The sequence below is a fragment of the Sciurus vulgaris genome (genome assembly GCF_902686455.1).
Source record: "Sciurus vulgaris genome assembly, chromosome: 11".
Taxonomy (NCBI): domain Eukaryota; kingdom Metazoa; phylum Chordata; class Mammalia; order Rodentia; family Sciuridae; genus Sciurus; species Sciurus vulgaris.
This window is the reverse complement of record NC_136472.1, coordinates 109,617,990-109,639,734: the sequence shown is the minus strand read 5'-3', so window position 1 is coordinate 109,639,734 and position 21,745 is coordinate 109,617,990. Positions and strand designations below refer to the sequence as shown.

General features: G+C 41.2%; 1 protein-coding gene across 1 annotated transcript; it reads right to left on the bottom strand.

The window, feature by feature from the left end:
- Positions 1–8,621: 8,621 nt before the first annotated feature.
- On the bottom strand, positions 8,622–21,333 carry NNMT (nicotinamide N-methyltransferase). The gene is made up of 3 exons (XM_079103870.1): positions 20,959–21,333; positions 19,907–20,114; positions 8,622–9,096 (listed from the first exon to the last, which is right to left on the bottom strand). Exons 1-3 carry the CDS (start codon positions 21,110–21,112, stop codon positions 8,664–8,666), a joined length of 795 nt encoding a protein of 264 aa, XP_078959996.1. The 5' UTR covers positions 21,113–21,333; the 3' UTR covers positions 8,622–8,663.
- Between the last annotated feature and the right edge of the window lie 412 nt (positions 21,334–21,745).

The window sequence follows — 21,745 nt, the reverse complement described above, 5'->3', positions numbered from 1 at the left end:
TCACATTGCTGGAGGCTGGGAAGTTGCCAGCAGATCTGGTGTCTGGTGAGGACCCTCTTCCAGGTGTGCAGATGGCTGTCTTTCAATTTTGTATTCACATGACAGAAAGCAGAACACAGAGTGAGCTCTTGTGTGCCTTTTTACAAAGGAACTAGTCCCATTCAAGAGCGCTTCACCTTCATGACCTACTGTCCAAAGATCCCACTTCCTCGTACCATCACATTGGGGATTAAGTTTCAACATATGAATTTCAGAGGACACATAACCCATACATACCCTTGGCCCATAACCCTAACCAATAGACTATCAGCTCTGAGAGAGCAGAGACCACGTATGTCTGATTTAACATTCATATCTCAGTACCCAGTGCCTGGCACTTAGTAGGTACTCATGAACCCAAAGGAAGGGGAAAGAACAGATTCACCCCAGGGGACTTGGGCATTCAGCTCACCCAGCCTATGAACTAGTGCGTTTCCGTTATGTTAAAGGTTGAATGTTCCACTCTCCACTATGGGCTCTGTACTGTCCCTGGGGATGCAGGTTTCCTTTGCCCCATAATCTCCTGATGATTATCAAGTTACTAAGGGTGCTGAGTTTGCCCTCCAGCCAGCAGGACCCTCTGTGAACTGTGAAACAATTGATTCTTCTCAAATGCACTAAGTGCACTTAAATGTCTATAATTACAGTTGCATTTTCTAGAAGGACACTAATTATCTTTAATTCATGGATTGTACTTTCTGCCTGGGAGCGAGAAACTAAAAAGCTCATTGCATTGGTGGGGAGGTGTTCTGCTTCTTTGCCTCACAGTGGGTCTTGTTGGAGCTCTTTCTATTCATCTTTCAAGGTCCAGCTCCCACCCTGCTCCATTACGGGAGGTTATTCCTCCTGCTCCATAGGGAATAAAAAGATGGAGGAAATCAGACTATTTCAGGTTAAGTTTCAGAGAGTGTCCATGCCTTGTTTCAGCATCTAATCTTATTGGTTCAAAAACTTAGTTTGTCATCGCCTCCATGCTGATGTAGTCATTGATTAACCCTAATCAGACTCCTAAGAGACTGAATCATAACCGACAGAGCAGACTCTACACTCGGTGTGACAAGTATGCACTTCTGTGACTTGAAATATTGTAATCTGTGGCATTTCCGTTGTCATACCTCAGAAGGCAAGAGGCAGTAGATGCTCTTGCATAAGGTTTTTTTCTAGCTGTACTTTGATAAAGCAGAGAGAGAATGGATTATTATTTCCACTCTTCAAAGAGACTGAGGCTGAGAGAGGATTTAACAGAAGGTCATGATTTTCTAGGTCTTGGTATCCTTATATATCAATTCAGGAGGTTGCACTGAGTCAGAGTTAGGTTTAACTGCATTCCTAAAAAGCAGAAATCTAAATGGATGTATCACGTAAGAATTTTTTATAAAAATGGCAGTGACTTCAGTTAGCAAAACCTTACTCTTCTGATGAATGGGGCTCATATTTGAATCAATTCCACATGGAATTCAACGATTCTCCCTTTGGCACTGTCCTTACTTTGGATTCCCCAGAAGGAGAGTGCAAGACAGTGTAACACGGGCACTGGTGACCTATTGAGGGGAGCTCTTCAAGGAAGCTGGTTAGGGAAGGAGGAGCATTGGATCAAGGAGGTGGTCTCAGGTAAGATCTAGCATTGCCCCTCCCCCCGATACATGAAGGGGAAGGCATGAGAGGATCAATTACTTTCACAAGTGCCCTAAAAGGGCAAATCTTCTGAATCCTCAAATCAGTCAGTCATGAGCTGTGGGCTGCCCTTGGTGGTGGGGAGGTGGCTGTAGCCTGTAGCTTCCCAAACGATGTGTCTTGGATCAGCTAAGAGTGATTCTCCTGAGAAGGAACAGCTATGAGCTGCGAGCAGCCAATGTTCAGAGCAGCCAGGGCCTGGGTGAGCCGCCCTGGAGGAGGAGGTGGGTGGGGCACCACAGCGGACATGGCCTGCAGTCCTGTGTACCATCCTCATCTCTAGGCATTTTGGCACAAGCTCCTCTCTCTGTCTGGAACTTGTTTCCCTCCATTTTTAATTTTTCAGAAAAATTTTACTTCATCTTAGACATCACTTCCTCCAGGAAGCCATTGTCAACCCTTCAAGACTAGATGAGATGTTCCTGTTTTCCCAGTGACATCACATGACATATTAACGTCAACCACCTGCTCACCAGTACCCACCGTGTACAGATTTGGGAGGTGCTGGAGCAATGGCTCCTGTCATTCTCTACTAGGCACTTAAAACTATTTCTAACACTCAATAAATGCCTTTTATCTACAGGAACTCATGATGCCCTTCTAAAGTCTTTAAACTTGAAAAAGTCCAGATAACAATCGCTAATTGAGCTAAGCCAGGTGTGCCCAGGTAGACTTGGGAAGTCCAACTTGCTGTTGGACCTTCATGACCTTCATCACAGTGTCCATGATGGTGAACTTGGGAGTTTTCAAAAAAAAATTATGTACCAGTTCTGTCTCATGGCTGGTTTCCTTTGAATTTTAGAGCACAGTGAACCTTGTGACTGATGTTTCTGCTCTGTTTTGGATTTGAGGAAACTCTGAGCCTAAGCCCCTGATTAGGTAAAGAAGGTGACTTTTCTAATTTTAAACACAGGCACAAAAGTTTCTTTCAAGGACAATGCCCTGAAGCTTGAGGAAAGGGGAGACCCTGGGGGCCACGTTTGAAAGCAAGTGAAAGGATGAGGTGGGTGTGTGTTCAGGAGGGGCGCTCACAGCTGGGGACCCAGGATGGGAGGGTGGGGCAAAGCAGCTGTAAGGACAGCTGGAGAAAATGGGAGAAGAGGAATAAGGGTCCCTCGAAAAGCTTTACCTCTTCTGGGGAAGGAATGAATGAGTTTTTAGTTGTACATAGGATAGCTATGTCATGTTGGGCAGAATCATGGCCTTGCTATTGTCTTTACTTGGAGATTAAGTATTACTTAAGGGGATGAGTTTGGGTCAAGTTGATGGGGTGGGTTTGTGATGTCTAATCTCAGTTGTCAACTGCATTGAGAGATGTCTAGAAAATCGGTGAGGCACACTCTGGGTGTGTCTGTGAGGGTGTTACTGGAGACAACTGTCATGGGAGTCAGCGAACTGAGTGGGAAGACCCCCCCCCCTGCTGCTGTGGGCAGCACCATCCAATGGGTTGGGGGCCAGATGGAAGAGACAGTGAAAGGTGGGAGGCCTGCACTCACATACTCAGTCCGTCCAGAGCAGGTGTTTCTTGCTGCTGCCTTTACCCAGGGTCATCAGATTCATCAGCCGCTGAGGGCCAACTGGTGTCAGCAACTCTCCAGGGCCTCCCTGGTCTCCAGTCTCACACTGGAGTTGCATTGCTGGTCCCTCTGCTCTGAGGTTTCCAGCTTTTCCTATTGAGCAGCTACTTTTTTCCCCAGCACTCCAGTCTGTGACGGCCTGTATTCAGCCTCTGATCAGGCAAGCCACTCTAATTAATCCTCCCTTATACATATATAGTCCGCCTGTTCTGTTCCTCTCCAGAACCCTAATAGAGATGCCACATTTAAGTTGCTCTGATCCTACGGCATGAATGCCTCCCACTATTTTAAAGTTTCAGTAAAGTTTGCATCTCATATGTGTGACAGCTCGTGGAATTTCAGTTAATGAAGAGATCAGGAGGGGTCTGATCAGGGGTCATGTGGTGCAGAAAAGGACTAGCATATGCTTGAGGTGAGATGATTCTCAAACTGGAACACAGAGAAAGCAGAAACTTCCATCCAGGGGTCAGTAGGAGAAGTAAAAGTTCCTGTCTCCCCAATTTCCCTGAAAGATGAGAAGAATTATGGGTGGTGTGAGTAATGGGGGTTGAGCTAATTTCATTTGAATCTTAAAGGATGGCATTAACTCAGGTGGTCCTTGTGTTAGAATCTATTTCCACAAGTATGGCTCTCCAATTCATAAATCATAGAGAACTGGGCCTCATGGGTATGTAATTCAAGCTCTCATTTTACAGCAGGTACATAGAGGTGAGGTTCCTTGCCCCTGATCTCTGTCTTAATTTTCTTCACCTGATTAAATAGGAGGCTTTGACTTGCAATTTTGCAAATCTTAACTCATATCAGGAAGATTATAAATTCTGTAAGGACCAAGTTTACTTTAAACAACTGAGATGTCCACAGCATTTAGCAAATGTTAAAGGGTTGTATGAAGGGGACAGAAATCGACCTTGAGAGGTAAGGGGCAATAAGCTGACATCTTTTCCTCCTCTAGAAATGTTTTCCCCTTCTGTTACACCCCAGTGATTACCTCCCTACAATTGGGGAGAATACTGTCACTTGGATATGAACAACTTAACTACTGTTTACAGCTCTTTAATTCCTCTTTTCTCTGAAAGAAGGACAATAAACTATCTGGAGGGAAGTTATTTCTTGGGATTCAACACAAATCAAAACAAAGGCAGCATTAACTAAAAGATTTGTTGAGGGTTTAAAATTCAACCCCAACTCTTCCGCTGGTTCATCAGACACTGCTAAAATAAAAACTGAAGTTTTGAGCATAGTGGTTTGGTTGGTAACCACAACCATGGAAAAACTTCTTCATTTTTTTTAAATATTAAAAAACCAGGGTTTTAAATAAGCACAAGGACTTCTTTTTCCCTCATTGAATAAACAGGAAATAGAAGGTGATGGTGAATTAACTGCATAATCTAGTATTTAACATTTCTCATGCTAATCTGGCCAAGAGCCTCCATGTAGTTTATTAAAATTTGCATTTTGTGTATAGAACCAAAAGGAAAAAAAATTTAATATACGTATCTATAAAAATAATTATACAATTTTTGTTAGAGAAAAATGTGCTGAGTTCCTCTTCCTCTTTCCCTAGCAGTCTCATAAGTAGAGTGTACAAAAAGGAAATAGCATGGAGAGGCTTCTTGTTTTGGAAAGTTTATCTCAATTTAAATTCCTTCTTGTATAAACCAGCAAATACACCGAAGGACTTCAACAAGAGCCACATGCTCCCTCTGCTGGCCACCAGAAAGCATTTCTATTCAATGTGCAAAGCTGGGTCTCAACCAAGAAGGGAAGGGAGGACCACAAAGTTTCAATCACTACTTGCACTGGAAAATATGAAGCCAAAATTTCAGTGATTCTGCTCACAATGGTGTTTCTCTTTGCTGTAATATTTCTTAAACGCATTATCCTTAGGTTTAAAAAATTTTGAGCGATGCTGAACTATTCATGGGCTGTAAGAAAGGTCTGGTTTGTCTCGTTTTGATGGTCTGTCAGAAAAGGCAAAAAGTTCCTGAATGGCTGACCTGAGAACCAAAAGGTCAGTATTCTCCTGGCTCTGTAAGAGTGCATGACTTTCTGGCCTTCCCCAGGGGGAGGCTAGACCCTCAAGGTCAGAGGCTATGTCATGTTCAACATAGCATCCCCAGCATCCAACTCCAATGTCTGGCACATAACAGGATTGCAAAAGATATCCTTGGAATGAGCATATAGCTATGAAGAAGACTCTGGATTCCAGCTGCCTGTGGTGCCAACTTAGAAAGCATATGCAAAACAGGTTTGGAAGGTCAAACCTTGCTCAGTCGTTAAGAAAATCTAACCAATGTAGCCACCTACAGTTAACAATATTGAAGTTTTCTAATATCTCTCACATGACAGGTTACAAAATATCTCCACAGCTATCTTATTTGATCTCAATTCAGTCCCAAGGGGTGATTATTACCCCTACTTTCCAGAGGGGTCTCAAGCCTGAGAAAGGTAGAATGATGCTCTCAGCTATCAGATGTTCTGACCCTCCATTCTGAGCTCTTCCACCTCCTGGTAGCCTCCATAAGATTCATTGGTTGCCTCACATTCTTCCAGTTGGCTGAGGTTGAAATTAGAGGGGGCCGTCACAGCTTTTAAAGCTCAGCCTACTAAGTCGTATCATGGACATCTCCTTTTATTACTCTTGACAGCCAGATGATGGGAATTACTGAGACTGGGCTGCATGACACCAAATGGGTTAACAACCTTTTTAATAGCTTTCTTTTCCCCAGTCGTTTCCCAGGATATTACACATGGACTTGCAGCTTCCTGCACGGTAAAAGTTTGCTCAGGGTAAGACTTGAATGCTTCCCCAGAAAGTGGATCTGAGAAAAGCTGAGCTGGGTCAGCAGTCAAAGAGATTTACAAGCTAGGACCAGAATGACCCCTAGTCAGTGTTTGCTCATGACTTGGTTGGTCTATTTGATTTCAGAGAAAGCAAATGAAAAACCAGAAGCCAAATGTTTGCTTAGGTCCTTGCTTCACTTGCAGAACAAACCTGTGAAGAGTCTGCTGTCAGGAGTCATTTCACGCCCCTGTATATGTTGTCTCCCTGCCTTCCTTGTCACTCGCCAAACACATCCTTATTCAGCCTACAAGATGCAGAGCAAATGCCACTTTTCTTGGCACCCTCTTTCCAAGTGCTTCATGCTTCCTCAGCTCAGAGCCCTTCTCCCAATGAGTTTGAACTGTTTGCATGTCAATTTCTCCTAGTAACTTGGAATTCTTCATGAATGGGGGCTAAGCCTTTTATCTCTGTATTAAAGAAGACTGCCATCTATCAGAGGAGTTCCAGATGCCCAGAGTATAGGCTGGTGGTTTTCAATCTTTTTGACCATACCATACAGAAATAAGTATTATATGATGATCCAAAACAAGTATGTGTGTGCAGGTGGATGGATGGATGGATGGATAGATGACAGAAACATTTTGTAAAACTGAAAATTTCACAAGGCAATACCACATGAAAGTGCTACTACCTAGGATTTGTTTTCTGGTTTGTTCTTTATTACTTTTTCAAATGCTTATTATGATGTACCAAGTAGGAAAATATTGGTGTAGTTGACACTTCATCTGTCATTCCTTTGTTCCCTTTCTGATTTTCTGTTTGTATCCACTGAATGCATTTGAACTGGGTGAGGAAGGAGTTTTAATTGGGGGTTGCAGCAGGAAAGAGGGAGACAGAATATGGATGGAGCATAGAGGAAGCAATATTCCACATCTCTCCTGTTCAGTCCCTTGGTCTGAGTTTGGGCTCCTATGAATAGGACTGTTAAAAATTAACCAGATTTTTCACAAGAAACTATATTAAACTTTGGGTGCTAACAAATCTACTTTCAGGGTCTAGATCAGGGGCCTCAAACTACAATCCTTGGTCCAAATTCACCTGTGCACCTGTTTTGCTAAGCGATGTTTGTTGGAACATGTGCCTACATTCCTTTATATATTGCCTATGACTGCTTGCACTGCAACTGCAGACTTGAGTCATTGAGCTCAAGATCAAGACTTAAGACCCATAAAGCCCCAAATATTTACCAGCTGCCCTTGACAGGAAATACTTGCCAACCTCTGGTATAGATGAAAAGTGTTCCCTACCTCTCTTGGGAAACCATGTGGCTCTGAGGTGTTCAAGGAAGAACCATGGGCAGGGTTGTATTCTTCTTATAATAGGCCATTGACCCCTCCCCAGCATTGCCAGGCTGGGCAGGTGGGCCTGCAGCACTGCAGTCCGAGCAGGAGAGGTTGGACAAGTGGGGTTGCTGCAGGAACCACTGCATTTGGAAGCACCTGGGAGCTCCTGAAGAGTGACAGGGAGTTCTTGAGCCAGATGGCACTGGGGAACAGGAGTGATGCACAAAGGGTGCTAAACGTTTGCTATTTCTTAAATCAGAAAGGAACTGATGGCATGTGATATAGAAACTGAATTTCTTTGCAGCCCCACTTGAAGGCAATGCTAGTAAAAGTCCAGATGCCTTCAGCCCAGAACAGAAACTTTTCTCCTACTCGGAGACTAAGATATCTTTTCTCAGCTGCTTTGGCAACTAGTATCAAAGATGATGATTATGATACTAATGATTTTCGTTTACACTTATTGAATGCTTAGCAAATGCCAAGCATTACTCTGGGTCCCTTATATTTAGCAATTCATTTTCATTCTCTCAACAGGAAATTCTATGTGAATACCATTTTGCAGATGAGAAAACCGAGGTACATCAAGGCTAGGTAACTTGACTAAGGGAAACACCTAGTGAGTGGCAGAGTTGGAATTTGAAAATAAGGTGAAAAAAAAAGGGATCGCTGGGGTGAACAGAAATGTTGTTCAACCTGGTGTCCATCAGAGAATGGCTATGCCCAGGGCAGCCCAGCTGCAGCAGAGACTGGGGTGTGACTCTCTCTCTAGGAGAAGGTAAGTGAAGGAGGCATCCGGGGCATCTAGGAAACTAACAGTGACTGTAGAGATTATGTGCAGGCAGATGTGGGCTTGAGCCAGACAGCTGGATGTTTGGGAGAGTGAGAGATTTTCTTTCTTTCTTTTTTTTTTTTTTTTTTTTGGTGCTGGGGATTGAACCCTGGGCCTTGTGCATGCGAGGCAAGCACTCTACCAACTGAGCTATATCCCCAGCCCAAGATTTTCTTTCTAAGCACTGTCAGGGAATAGTGCACATCCTAGTTACTCATCTTCGAGTCCCCCAGCACCAGCACATGGGTAGAGCATAGAGTAGGTGAAAAATGACTTCTCCAGCCCGACCTTAGAAATACCACTGGTTCCCGCTAATTAGCCTCTACTCCACACAAATGACTGTGGCAGTTAGGACCACGGCAGGAAGTCACCTGGGCAAGGCAAAGGAAAACCGCTTTAATTGAGATCTTGAGATGTCATACAGATTTGTCTGCCTTCCTCCCCACTAGGAAGAAAAGTCCTTCATTGTCGGCCGTGGTGGAGGAGTAACTTTGAGAGATCACCTCGAACTGCTCGATGGTGTAGCCAGCCTCCTTCACAGCAGCCTCCACTGTCTCCTGGCCCAGGGAGAGGCTGGAGAATCTCTGCTGGCCAATCGTGTAGTAGCTGCTCTTGAGCGCATCCACGATCACCAGAAAGCCCCCTGGCTTGAGCAGGCTGCCCAGGTTCCTGAGCACCCTGCGGTAGGTCGGGAGGTCTGGGCAGGCTGCGTCCAGGCACAGCGTGCTCAGCAGGCAGTCGGCGGGAGCCACGCGGACCTCACCCAGCGGCTGGCTCTGAGTCACGTCGCACTTCAGCACCTGCCTGACCGCCCGCCTCAATTTCTCCTCCTTCTCCGGCCCCTTGACTCTGAAAAACACAAACCAACCAGCATCAGCATTGCTTCCTGCATTATTTGTGGGGACTCCACATTTCTTTGGTCAGGCCTGAAAATGCCGTGTGGCTGGAATGTGTATCTTTAGGGCATCCCGATTGGGAAAGGAGGGACTATTTTGCTTCCTAAAGGTGACCATATTCCCTGAACTGGGCTTAATCTCTTAATAAAATGAATAACAATGTAGAAATAATATTAATACCCTGCTGTCTGCTTCTACAACGAATTGCCCCACCTTTGAAATTATTCTTCCTCACTGCTCTGTTATTGACTTATTAATTATTATCACTACTCTTGTCCCTTCTGCCAAACTGCAAGGTAGTAGCTATTTGACCCATACTTAGCAAGTAATAATGGGTTTAAATGTTGAAACATTATCTTTGTAGTGGTTGCTGATCAATGACGGGGTGGGGTCAGGCACAGAGGTTTTTAGATGCTGTTCATCACTATCCTGATAACAGCTGTGCCCAGGGAAGACCCTCTGGAGAGAAGAAAACTACTAACCCCTATTCTCAGCCTCCAAAAAATATTGCAGATAGAGTATATTTTCTGACTGAGATCATTTTCTTGGTAGCCTTGCCAGTAATCCTGTTATTTTCTGCCAAATCAGTGGGGTTTCTTGAGAGAAAATCAATTAATGGAGAAGAGAAAGCAAGAGCAGGAGCTGGAATAGAGTGCTATGGTTTGGGTCTGATCCCTACAGCCCATGTGTTTAAGGCTTGCCGCTTGGTGCTGTTGGGAGGTGGTGGGGCCTTTAGGATGTGGAACCTAATGGGAAGATTTTGGGTTATTGTGGACATGCACTCAAAGAGGATCATGGGACCCTGGTCTCTTCTCTTTCTCCCTTTGTTTATGGGCCAGGAGGTAAGTGGTCTTGCTCAACATGTTCTCCTACCCCAGTGTGCTTGCTGTCTCACAACAGGCCTAAAAGCCATGCGAAGCCATGAGCCAAAATAAACCTTTTCTTTTTGTAAGCTGTTTATCTCAGGTAGTAGGTTTAGTAAAGGAAAGCTAACTAACATGCCTGGATCCTTTTTGAATTTTTGTAGGAAAGAAAGGAAGGACAAATTAACAAATGACCAAAAGTAAATAAATGCTTGGAGTATACAAAAGAAACTGGAGAGAGAGAACAGAAAAGGAGACGAAAGAGCAGAAAATTGGACAGGTAAGAGAAAGGGAAGAAACGATGAGTGCTTAAGAGCCCAGGGCCCAGGCTTCACTGGTAGAAGTGATCACTGTTATGGAGCCCTCTGAGGAAGTTGGCCAACAAAGCACCCGGAAGCACATCTAGTCTTACACCTGGGGAACACAAAGTGTGTGGTCTGATACTGGCTGTGGGAGCAGACAGTCAATTGGGCAGCAAGGCCTGATAAAAGAGCAGAGGGTAGCCCGATATCAGATAAGCGAGAGCAAATTACACTGGGACTATTTCTAGTCGTGAGGCAAAGTCAATGGCTTAAATGAAACATGCAGATTTACCTTCAGGTAGAATGATTTAAGATAGTGGAAATTATTTGTGGGCATAAATTTAAATATTTAGTTAAAAGTCTTAAGTCTAGGGCACATAATCTGTTATTTGCAAACATCTTTTATGTCTGCTCTAATTTTCCATTTAAAACACTTAGCAATATGCATAGGAAGAGATACTCATTATCACTGGTCATCAGAGAAATGCAAATCAAAACCATGAGCGAGCACTTCACATACACTAAGATGGCAATAATAAAACAAAAAATCAGAGGTAAAGTGTAAAATGGTACAACTACTTTGGACAGAAGACGGGAAGTTCCTCAAAATGTTAAACAGAGAATTACCACATGGCCTGGAATTTCACTCCTTGGTATATACCCAAGAGAAATAAAAACATGGCCACACAAAAACTTGTATATGAATGTAGCTAAAAGATGGAAACAATTTAAATGTCTGTCAGCTTATAAGTAGATAAATAAAATGTGGCATATACTTACAATGAGGATATTATTTGTCAACAGAATGAAGTTCTTTCTGATACATGCTACAACATGAATGAACCTCGAAGACATTATAGTAAATAAAAAAAGACACAACAAAAAGGCCACAAATTGTAAGAGTCCATTCATACAAAATGTCCAGAAAAGGCAAATCAACAGAAAGTAAAAGTAGATCAGTGTTTGCCAGAAGCTGGACTTGAGCAGGAGGGGCAGGTAGGAGTCACTGCTAATGGGTACAGGGCTTCTTTTGGGAGTTATGAAAATGTTCTAAAATGGATTGTGGTGAGGTTTGTGCAACTCTGTGTCTATTGAAAACCATTGAGTTGTACATTTTAAATGGGTCTATTGATTGCATGGTATGTGAGTTGTAGCTCAATTAGCTTCTTATAGTAAAGAAGAAAAAGATGCTTAGCAAGGTATTGGTTTCAGGGAATTCCTACCAACAACTAAACTAGTATCTGCATAGGCAATAACCTTTGATTGGGGTCTGCCTGTTTCCTTATCAAGGATAAAAATGGTGGTAGTTTAACCACTTGTCTTGGATTTTTCTGGTTTTAGCACTGAAAATTCCCTATCCTGGGTTCCTATGGTAGTCCTGGGCAAAGTAGGACATTTTCTCTACTTTGAGAGAAACTAGTTAATAAAGCTGCCACCTAGCCTTGACAGACCATGAGTGATTTGACAGAACACTTTAAAAATAAAAACTTATTGTTCAACACTATGGAAGTTTGTGAGAAACACAGATTTGAATAGGTAAATAATCTAGAACAGAAAAAAATATTAAATAACCTATTTGCACATGCGGATAACAAATGTATAGAAAAAGCTAAAGAAGTACAACATAATGTTCTTTGGGGCATGTTTAAAATGATCCTCTATGTCAGGAACATTGTGGAAATGTGTATTTAAGTGATTACGTCAGAAGCAGAATGGACCTCTGTGCTCTATTGTGTATCAAAGGATTTTAAAGACACAAATTACCACAGAACTAGTACTTGCCAGCCAGAGGATGATGGAAATTGTTCCCAAACTGTGAGACACACTGTGAAGTCTCGAAAGCTCACAGAGAATGTGCCAATTTGAGAGGGGAATTTGTTAGAAACACCCACTGTTGCAGATACCTGCTTGTCCTTGGACGGACAGCAAACATTGGTGAACTCAGTTGCCAAGGCAGCAGTGTGCAGATTACACCTCAGGGCTCCTGGGGCCTGCAAGTACACCGCAGGGTAATGGACTCGCCTGGAGACCCAGGCAATTACCACTCAGCCTCACGTTTAGCTCAAAGGGGTAGGCAATAAACACACACCAGAGAAGTGTTATGCTGATTTACTGAACGTGGTGTGGCCATTTCCCTCCTTCTAAAGATCTACTCTTTCAAATGAACCAATATGCAAAAAAAGGCAGCTAGTTCCTCTGTAAATATTCTATCTATGAAAAACTGAGGGTATTGGGAGGGAAAGAAAAAATGAAACGATAAGAAGCAGGACTCCTGAGAAGACCACAGTGTGAAAGTCTCTTCCCGTATCCCAGGTAATTATCCTAAGATTGGGAGGAGGTTCCTTCTGCTCTGTCTCAGCAAGGCAGGCAGTGAGTAGAATCCCCTGGACAAGCTTTTCCGATACACTCAAGCCCCATCCCTAGAGATTCCTGCAGGCCCTCCTGAGGGAGAACCATCAAAACATGTCAAGGACACGAAGGCTAAATTAACTTGGATGTCAGTATAAGAATTGTAAGAGCAAGGAAGGGTCACTGGTAAGCCTTTGGTAGCTAGCGTTCACATCTGAGTCAGGTGGACAACATTCCAGGAGGAAGCGTCTGGAAGGCAGAATGCATACATTCATTTTGTTTACAAATATGTTTGAACCTCTGTTCCATGACAGAAAGTATGCTAGGTACAGATTAACAAATGAAAAACAGGCCCTAGCCTCATGGAGAATTACAGATGGGCTAGGGGGAATTAATCCAATGATCATCTACAAAAAATGGAAATTAAACCTGAAAAATGCAAGGAAGAAAAGGAACGGAGCACTTGTGGAGGAATGTGGGGATCTTGGCCTGGTGTAGATATCAAGGAAGGTTCCTCCAAGAAGGAGTCAGGTAAGCCGAGATAGGGAGCATATGCATGTAGGTGATGACTAGGGGAGGAAGACGTTCCAGGAGAGGGAGACAGCAAGTGCAAAGGTCGAATGGAGAAGGGCATGCGCATGTGCCTGGACTGTGAGGCAAGTGGGTTGGCAGGTGGCCAGGCCTGTGGTGAGGCAGGACATTGTGGCAGAGAAAGCTGCGCACCTCATGGTGGCTAGGAAAAGAGGGAGAGGAAGAGGGACACAGACAAGAAGAGGGGCTGGGGACAAGATATAGCCTTTAAGAGCAAGCCCCCTTAGCAAGGCTCGCCCTAAGTTCCCATCACCTTCCAATAGCCCAGGAAATTATGAATCCATCAATGGGTGATCATGAGGTTAGAGCCCTCATGATCCAATCACCTTTCCAAGGCCTTAACTCTGAACATTGCTACCTTTGGAATCAAGCCTTTAACACATTTTGGATCCAAAACATCACATGGACTATGCTGGGAATTTTGCTTTTTGTCCTAAAAGCCATGGGAACTCACTTAGGGGTGCTAAGGAAGGGAGTGACGTGGTCAGATTTATACCTGAAGATAACCACTGTGCATGCAGAGCAGAGAAAAACAAAATGGAAGGACAGTAGTGGAGGTGGGAGGCCAGTTAGGAGGGAGAGGATGGTAGTAGAACCAGGATGATAATAAATATTGGAAGAAAGAAAATGGTTCAAGAGGAATGCAGGAAGTGTAATGGGCAGAACTTGGTACTAGATTAGACATGGAACATGACAGAGAAAGAGGTGACAAGGTTGACTTCTGCTTTGTCCAGTTAATTGTATGATGATGCCAATGAAGAAGCTAAGAATACCAGAAAGAGAGCAGATCTGGAGCAGGGCTTCCTTCTATTTTGGATGCCTTAAGTTAAAGGGACTTGGAGGCACAGAGTAGAAGGGTCTCTAACTGGAAGGCAATGACTAGTTGAAGGTTTTTCAGCCTGCCCTCTTCATTCTCCCAGAGAGGTAATACAGGGAGAACGCCTATTTAAGAGAGCAGCATCCTTACAAAAGGCAGAAACTTCTCCCAAGCATCACCAAAACAATCACCTCGACCCTCAAGATCCTGATTTTGAGAAAGAACATTAATATCCTTTTGCAAGCCATGAGAATCTAGAGATGCTTTGTGACAGAGGCCGTCCATTAGTTTGTGGAACAAATCAGGCACAATTGTGTGTACTTTTGAATAATATACCATCATCGTTTTAAAGCAGATATGGAGATTTTTGCATGGAGAGCATTTATTTTAGAAAAATGCCACCTCTGCGGGTGCTCAAGCTGTCACCTCTGTGGGTGCTCAGGCTTTTGATCTGTCAGGTACACTGAGGTTAAGTGAAGGTGCTGCTCTATACAGACGCACCCAGAGGCCTCTAACCTCTCCAGGTTTCACCTGGCTGCCCTGAGGGCTGAGAACAGTTCATACAGCACACCTGTAACTAACTCTCACCCACCTGTGTGTCCTGGCACACCTGTGGGAATCTCCTCTCTAAACACCAACACTTCTTCAACTCTAATGTGCATCCAACCCCTGCAGCTCTGGTGAAAATACAGACTCCAATTCTGTAGTGGACAGTGAGTCCTGAGAGTCTGCATTTCAAGCAAGCTCCCAATGAGACTTGAAGCTGCCAGTGTGGGGACCACAAATTTAAGTAATGTGTTCCGAGTTCCAGGGGCCAGAGGTTAACGAATGCTGTTTCTAGGATTTCTTAAGGGAAAAGTTCATTTTCTTCTGTTCATGACAAGAGTTTGGTACCAATGTCTCACAGCTTTCAGATGGTTGTGAAAATGAGTGATTTCTAAATGTATGCAGCATACTCCAGAGACACAGGAAGAGGAAACACGGCTCATTGTCCTTGGCAGCCGTCAGCATAAGAAATAGCTTCTGATAAAGAAGAAATAATCTTGGGGGAAATAGGTTGTAGGTTGATAGAAGTACTTGAGGATGTGAGAAAGCTATAAGTTGAATGGGATCACTATCATTCTCAAAATAGTTGGAGCCACAGGATCTGGCATTAGGATAAAGACAGGAGTGCAGAAACTTACTGCCAAAAATACAGTTCCTCATTCTAACAGACTGGAAAAGAGGGTTGTCTCAAGAGCCAGTTGTTCCAAGCTGACGATTCTGGTGTGAGATAAGTAATGCTTTTAGTGTCCTGTAAAATTTTAAGGGTTCATTTTTGAATGAGATGGAAAAGGCTGCGATGGCTAGGGAAATTGAGAACAAAGTTCTAAAAGGCTTCTTGATGCATGATTTAGAGTTTGAGAGCTGCGTTGTCTAACAATGTCTGGGAACTTTTTTTTTTTTTTTTTAATACAAATTTTCTCTGAAAATCCACAAATCCTGGTAAATTCCTTATTTATTTAATAATTTTTGATATTTTCCAAATCCCATAGCTATAGTTATTTTTTTTTTCTAGTTCATGTTAACTTCATTCCGTGGAATCACACATTCAATAGAAAGGAGAAGGATGAAATTACTTTCATTTTGAAGATTATATCTTCACTTTAAAGATTAACTGTATAAAATTCTAAGGGGTTAGAATTCTGAGGTTTAAATGGCATATGAAAATAACCCCTCTCAACTTTTTACTAAATGCCAAGAAAAATGGAACAATACTTAAGCAATATTAAATAATTTTATGATGTTAATATGTAAAGGTTACAAAAATACCTTCCCACATGGGCTTATGTCACTTATGTGGTTTTTCTGAAAGAAATATTTGGAGATCTATTCAGTTGACTAAGAAATGAATCATAATTAAAACCAACTTGAAAAAATCATAAAAATGAGCATGAAATATGTCCAAGTAACTGTAAATATGATTATAATCAAAGCAAATGTCCCCTTGGATCTTGAAATAAAATATAATTCTTTAAATTATAATATTTGAATTTAAACATCTCAGATTTTAATAATACATGCTGGGAAGAGAGATGCCAGAGGGACATTAGGTATCAAAAATTGTTAAATTCCTCATATTAGGAAGAAGAAAAAATTACTGATTCTTATCTGAAGTTGATAAGCTGAAAGAATTTGTTTGTAGCCAAGCTGTATAGTAAGAAATACCAAAAGAAGTTTTGGGGTTTTTTTAAGAAGAAGGGAAAGGACGTCAGACAGAAGCCGATATCTTCAGAAAGAAATGAACACCAGACAGCACAGAGAGAAGGGTAAATATAAATATACATAGTCTTAATTGATTTGGTTTTCTATAACAAAATACCCTGGAATGGGTGACTTATAAAGGAGGCTGGAAGTTCAAGATCAAGGTACTGACACAGTAGTGTCTGGTGAAGACACTCTTCTGGACTGCGGATAGCTGCAGGTGAATCTTCACAGGACAGAAGGAGAATGAGAGAGCTCTCTGGGGCCTCTTATAAGAGCATTAATTCCACAAATGAGAAATCAGCCCTCATGACCTGATCACCTCCCAAAGACCCCAATTCCTAAAACCATCAAATTATGGGGTGATGAATTCAACGTGGGAATTCTGGAGGGAGGGACACAAATATTCTTGATAGCTAATTTCTTCATGATGCTAAATAATAATTCTTTGGATATAGTACAGTTTGTTTATTCCTTTACCTGCTGAATCTTGGTCACCTTTAATTTTCGACAAGTATGAAACAGTTGTTATAAATGTCCAAGGTTGTGCTTTTGTGTAGACATGAGTTTTCAACTCCTTTGGACAAGTAACAAAAAATGCAATTGCTAAATCATATAGTGAGGGTATGTTGAGTTTTTTTTAGGAATAGCCAAATTGTCTTCCAAAAAGGCTGTACCATTTTGCATTTCTACCAGTAATGACTGAGAGTTACTGTTGCTCCACATCTTTACCAGCATTTGGTATTGTCAGTGCTCTGGATTTTGGCCATTGTAATATGTGTATAGTGGTGGGTTTTGTTATTTTTTTGTTGTTTTTCTGTTGTTGTTTTTTGGGAATATATTCTACCTGATTAGAAGAACTAAGTCACAAACTAATAGATATTCTAAGGGAGAGGATTAAACAAGGATGTGAACAATTGAGCCCAGGATTATTGGGGGTTATTTTAGAGGTTGCCTACAACACCACGCAAATACCAAACATAGGAAGGTTGATGTGGCCATATTAATATCAGACAAAGTAGACTGTAAGAAAAAGTGTGCTACTGGAAATAAAAATAGATATTCCATGAAAATAAAATGATCATTTCATCAAGAAGACATAATAGTCCTAAAAATATATGCATGTAATAACAGAGTTTCAAAATGCATGAAGCAAATGTTGACAAAACTATAGAGAGCAAGGGATAAATTTGCAATCATAGTATGAGATTTTAATTTTCCTCTTTGTAATTGGTAGAACATGTAAACAAAAAACCAGTAAGGATATAGTAATTTCAAAAAAATACTGTGATTCTGCCTGGATTAATTGATATTTATTGAACCTATAAGTACAACTGGACAATATATATTCTTTTCAATGTAGATAGCAGAGATAATATCCACCAAAACAGACTATATGCTGGACCATAGATAAGTCCCTAACTACAACAAAATTAAATTAGAAACAATGACAATAAGATATCAAGAAAAATCCCCAAATGTTTGTAAACTAAACAACACAAATCTAGATAATTCATAGTTAAAAATGAAAAAAAATTAGAAATATGCCAAATTAGATAGTAATAAAAATACAATATATCAAAAATCATGGGAAGCAGCTGAAACAGTGTGAGGGAAATTTGTAGCTTTAATGCCTGCATTAGAAGAAAGAAATACAAGAAATCACTGATTTAACCTTGCATTTTAAGAAGTGAGAAAATTTTAAAGGAAGAATTTTGGAAAGCTAGAAAAATAATTTTTAACAACAAAAGAAGAATTAAAGTAAGTCAGATGAAGAAAATAAGAAAAATAAGACTATAAACCAATAAAATAGGAAATGAACAGAGAAAATCAACAAAGCCAAAAGTTGATTCTTTAAAAAGATTAACAAAATTGATCAATTTCTAGTAAGATTGATCAAGATTTCTTAAAAAGACATATTTGTCAAGTATCAAGAATCAAAGAGGAGAGATTACCACAGACCCCATAGACATGAAGGGGTATTAAAAGAATAATGTAAAAATATTATACTCATAAAGCTGACAGGCACAAATTCTTTCCATGCTAGTAAAGTATTGTACTTAAAAAATTCATCAAAACATATATAAAAAAGAAATAGAAAATGCAGTCAACAAAGAAATGCTATTCTGAATTTAAAAGAACTATACACATGCGCATGTGCATACAAGTGTGCATGCACACACACACTCAAACACACACAAATTCTTAAGGTCCAGATAATTCCATGGTGAATTCTGTCAATCATTTAAGAAGAATAAATAACACACAAACTCTTTGAGAAAACACTTCCAACTTGTTTTATGACTCCAGAATCATGATGATATCAACATCTGTCAAGCATATCACAAAAAATAAGATAGTCCACTATCCCTCAGAAGTACAGAATGAAAATTATTAGTATTAACAAATCATGTTCATCAGTACATAAAAAGGCCAACACTTCATGACGAAGGGGCTTATGCTAGTTTGCTTTAGCATTTAAAATCATCCAATATAATTCACATCTTCAAAATAAAGAAGAAAAAATCACATGACCATTTCAATAAATGCAAAAAAACCTGACAAAATTCAACATTTGATTAAAAACTTTGAAGAAGCTAATATGAAGGAACTTATTCTGATAAAGAATATCTGTGAAAAACCTACAGCTTTTTAGGTGTTAATGATGAATCATTGAACATTTTTCCTCTAAGATATGCAATAAGGCACAATTGTCTGCTTTCATCATTTTATTTAACATTGCACTAGAAGTGCTAGCCAGTGCAATAAGTCCAGAAAAAAAACAAATAAAAGGTAAAAAGATGGACTAGAAGAAGAGAATCTATTTTCCTTTTCAGATAGTATAATAGTGTACATAGAAAATCATATGGAATCTACCAAAACAAACAATACTAAAATTAATTAGTGATGTCAGCAAGGTCATAGGACAGAAGCCAATATATAAGATAAATTGTATTTCTCTATGAAATTGATTCAATGAAAATTTTTAAACATAATAATAGCATTTAAAGATACTTAGAAAAAATTTAAACACATGCACAATATGAAACTTGTAAAACATTGCTAAGAGTAATTCATAAGCAAATGAAGAGACAAACCATGTTCGTAGATTGGACATTCATTATGTTTATTCTCCTAAATTAATCTGCAAATTCAAGGGAATTTCAAACTCTTGAAGGCTGCTGGTGAGGAGCTGGGTCCGCCCTCATTTGATATTTTCCTAAAACTTGGGCCCACGGTAACTGAACCACACACTATCCCACCCCCTACATGCCTGGAAAGCGTATGTGTCGATTCCTCTTGGCTCAGTATCCATCTGCTCAACTCTCTCCCTGTGTCTTTTGCTGTTCTGGTGCGCGCACACACACACACACACACACACACACAAAAACTATACTTCAACTTTTTCTTTCTTTAGCTCTCATTCTGCATTCAGATTACTCTCTCTCTCTCCCCTTCCTCCTTCCCTCCCTCCCTCTCTGGTCTCTCTGTTTCCCTGGCTTTTTTGACTTGAATTCTAAGGACAGTCCTTAGTTCAGATAAACCAACTGTCATTCAGATACCCTCAGAAAGTTGAGAAGCAGACACCAGTTGTACCTGTTCCCTTCGAGATCACACACGTAGGTCACCACCGGAGACCAGTCGAAGGCCCCCGGCTCCTTCCTCAGCCACTTCTCCAGCTCCTGCAGGTTCTGGTCTGTGTAGTCAGTGGCAATGATCTCCTTGAAGGACTCGCAAGCAGAGAGGAGCTGGTAGATGGTGGGACCAGAGCCGATGTCTATCAGGAGGTCTCCCTTTACACCATCTGGTTTGAATGAGGAAGGGGAGTCAGGGATGAAACAACAGCAGACAGCTGTATGTGTAGTTTCTTTAGTGGGATTATGCTGGATATCCTCAAAGGCCTACCACCAGACTATTCACACTTCCCTCAAAGTTCTTTTGTAAAGTATCTTTTCATTTTCCATTCCCCAATTCAGGGTGGAGACATATTTTATTGGACTATTTTAAGGTCTATGAAAAAGAAAAAAGATCCACATCTGGTATACAGATCCCTGATCCCAAAAGACACAGAATGTAAAAACTATTAAGGAATGCTTTGGATGAAAATTAATTTTTTGTTTAAAAATTAAGTTTATATATTGTCCCCTGCCCCTGAAAACCACCTAGTTCTTAGTATGTTGAGAACTTGTTAACATATTAACGTATTATGTTAATATGTTAAGAGGTCTTTACTTCATGCATATTCACAATATTCCTTTCAGTTAAGAACCAAATAAGACTCTTTCTTTCTTTTTTAGACAGTCTTACCATGTTGCCCAGGCTGACCTTGAACTTAGAGTCTCGATTTCTTAAGTGGCCCATTGAGTTTAAATGGCTCCCTTAAGTCACCTAGCAAATCAGTGTGGACTCAAGGACATCACTCAGGCTTGGAGGTTTCCCTTTTGCATGATCGAATGAGATAATGGATATAAAAGCACTTTGTAAACTGCAAAATGTCTAAGTCAACATTAGCTTTTATCCTAGTTAAATAAATGGGTGATGACAAAAAAAGGTTGTCAAAATAATAACAGCTAGACACAAATCCAGTCATGCCCTGACCATATCACTCATGTTTAGACAGAAGATACAGAGACAACAGACAAACTTACCTAGACAGAATATTTTGAAAAGATTTTTCAGAAGATGCTTAAGAATCTGATTTTCTGCAGAGGGTTTAGACCCAAAGTTGTAGTATTTTTCTAGGTAATCCCGAGGGTTAAAATGCCTCAGATAAGCGTCCTTGGAGGTGAAGTCAGATTCCATTGTTACTCACTTCTGTGCCACCAGCCCAATGCCCTCCTCCCTCTCCCACAGAAGACAGCAAGTCACCCTGCAGGAGTTGTCTTTCTGAAGCTTGGGCCCTTAGTCTTCTTCCACCAGTTCAGCCCACCCAGTGGAGACAGATGTTTGGTTAAACACTAACAGAGAAATAGACCACAAATGTTCTGGCTGTTCTGGTGAGTGATGAAATTCCTGGAGAAGGGAGCCTAGGAGGAAGAGGGAGTGGTGGAGGGAGGGCCTGAGCTGTGTGCAACGCTCGGCCAGGGTGAAGGTCAGTCACCAAAGACTGCACAGGAAATGACTGGGAAAATCATTTAACCAGGGAAATCATTTAACTCGTGGAAGAACCCCAACATTCAGAGAGACGTGCAACTCCATCAGTCTTATTCTTGTAGTGATTCCCCCAGGAAAGAGAGACACAAAGAATGGTTTAAATTTCAGCATGTGAAAGAAGGCAAAGAGGGAAATGAGAACAGAAAATGTGTTCAGGGCTAAGGAATGTTGGCTAAGGAGGAATCTCAGAAGAAATTTGGAAAAGAATAATTTTGAAAACCCTGACAAGACTTTCTGTAAAGTCCAGGCCATTGCACTGTCTGGTGGCTCTCCTGTGCTCCC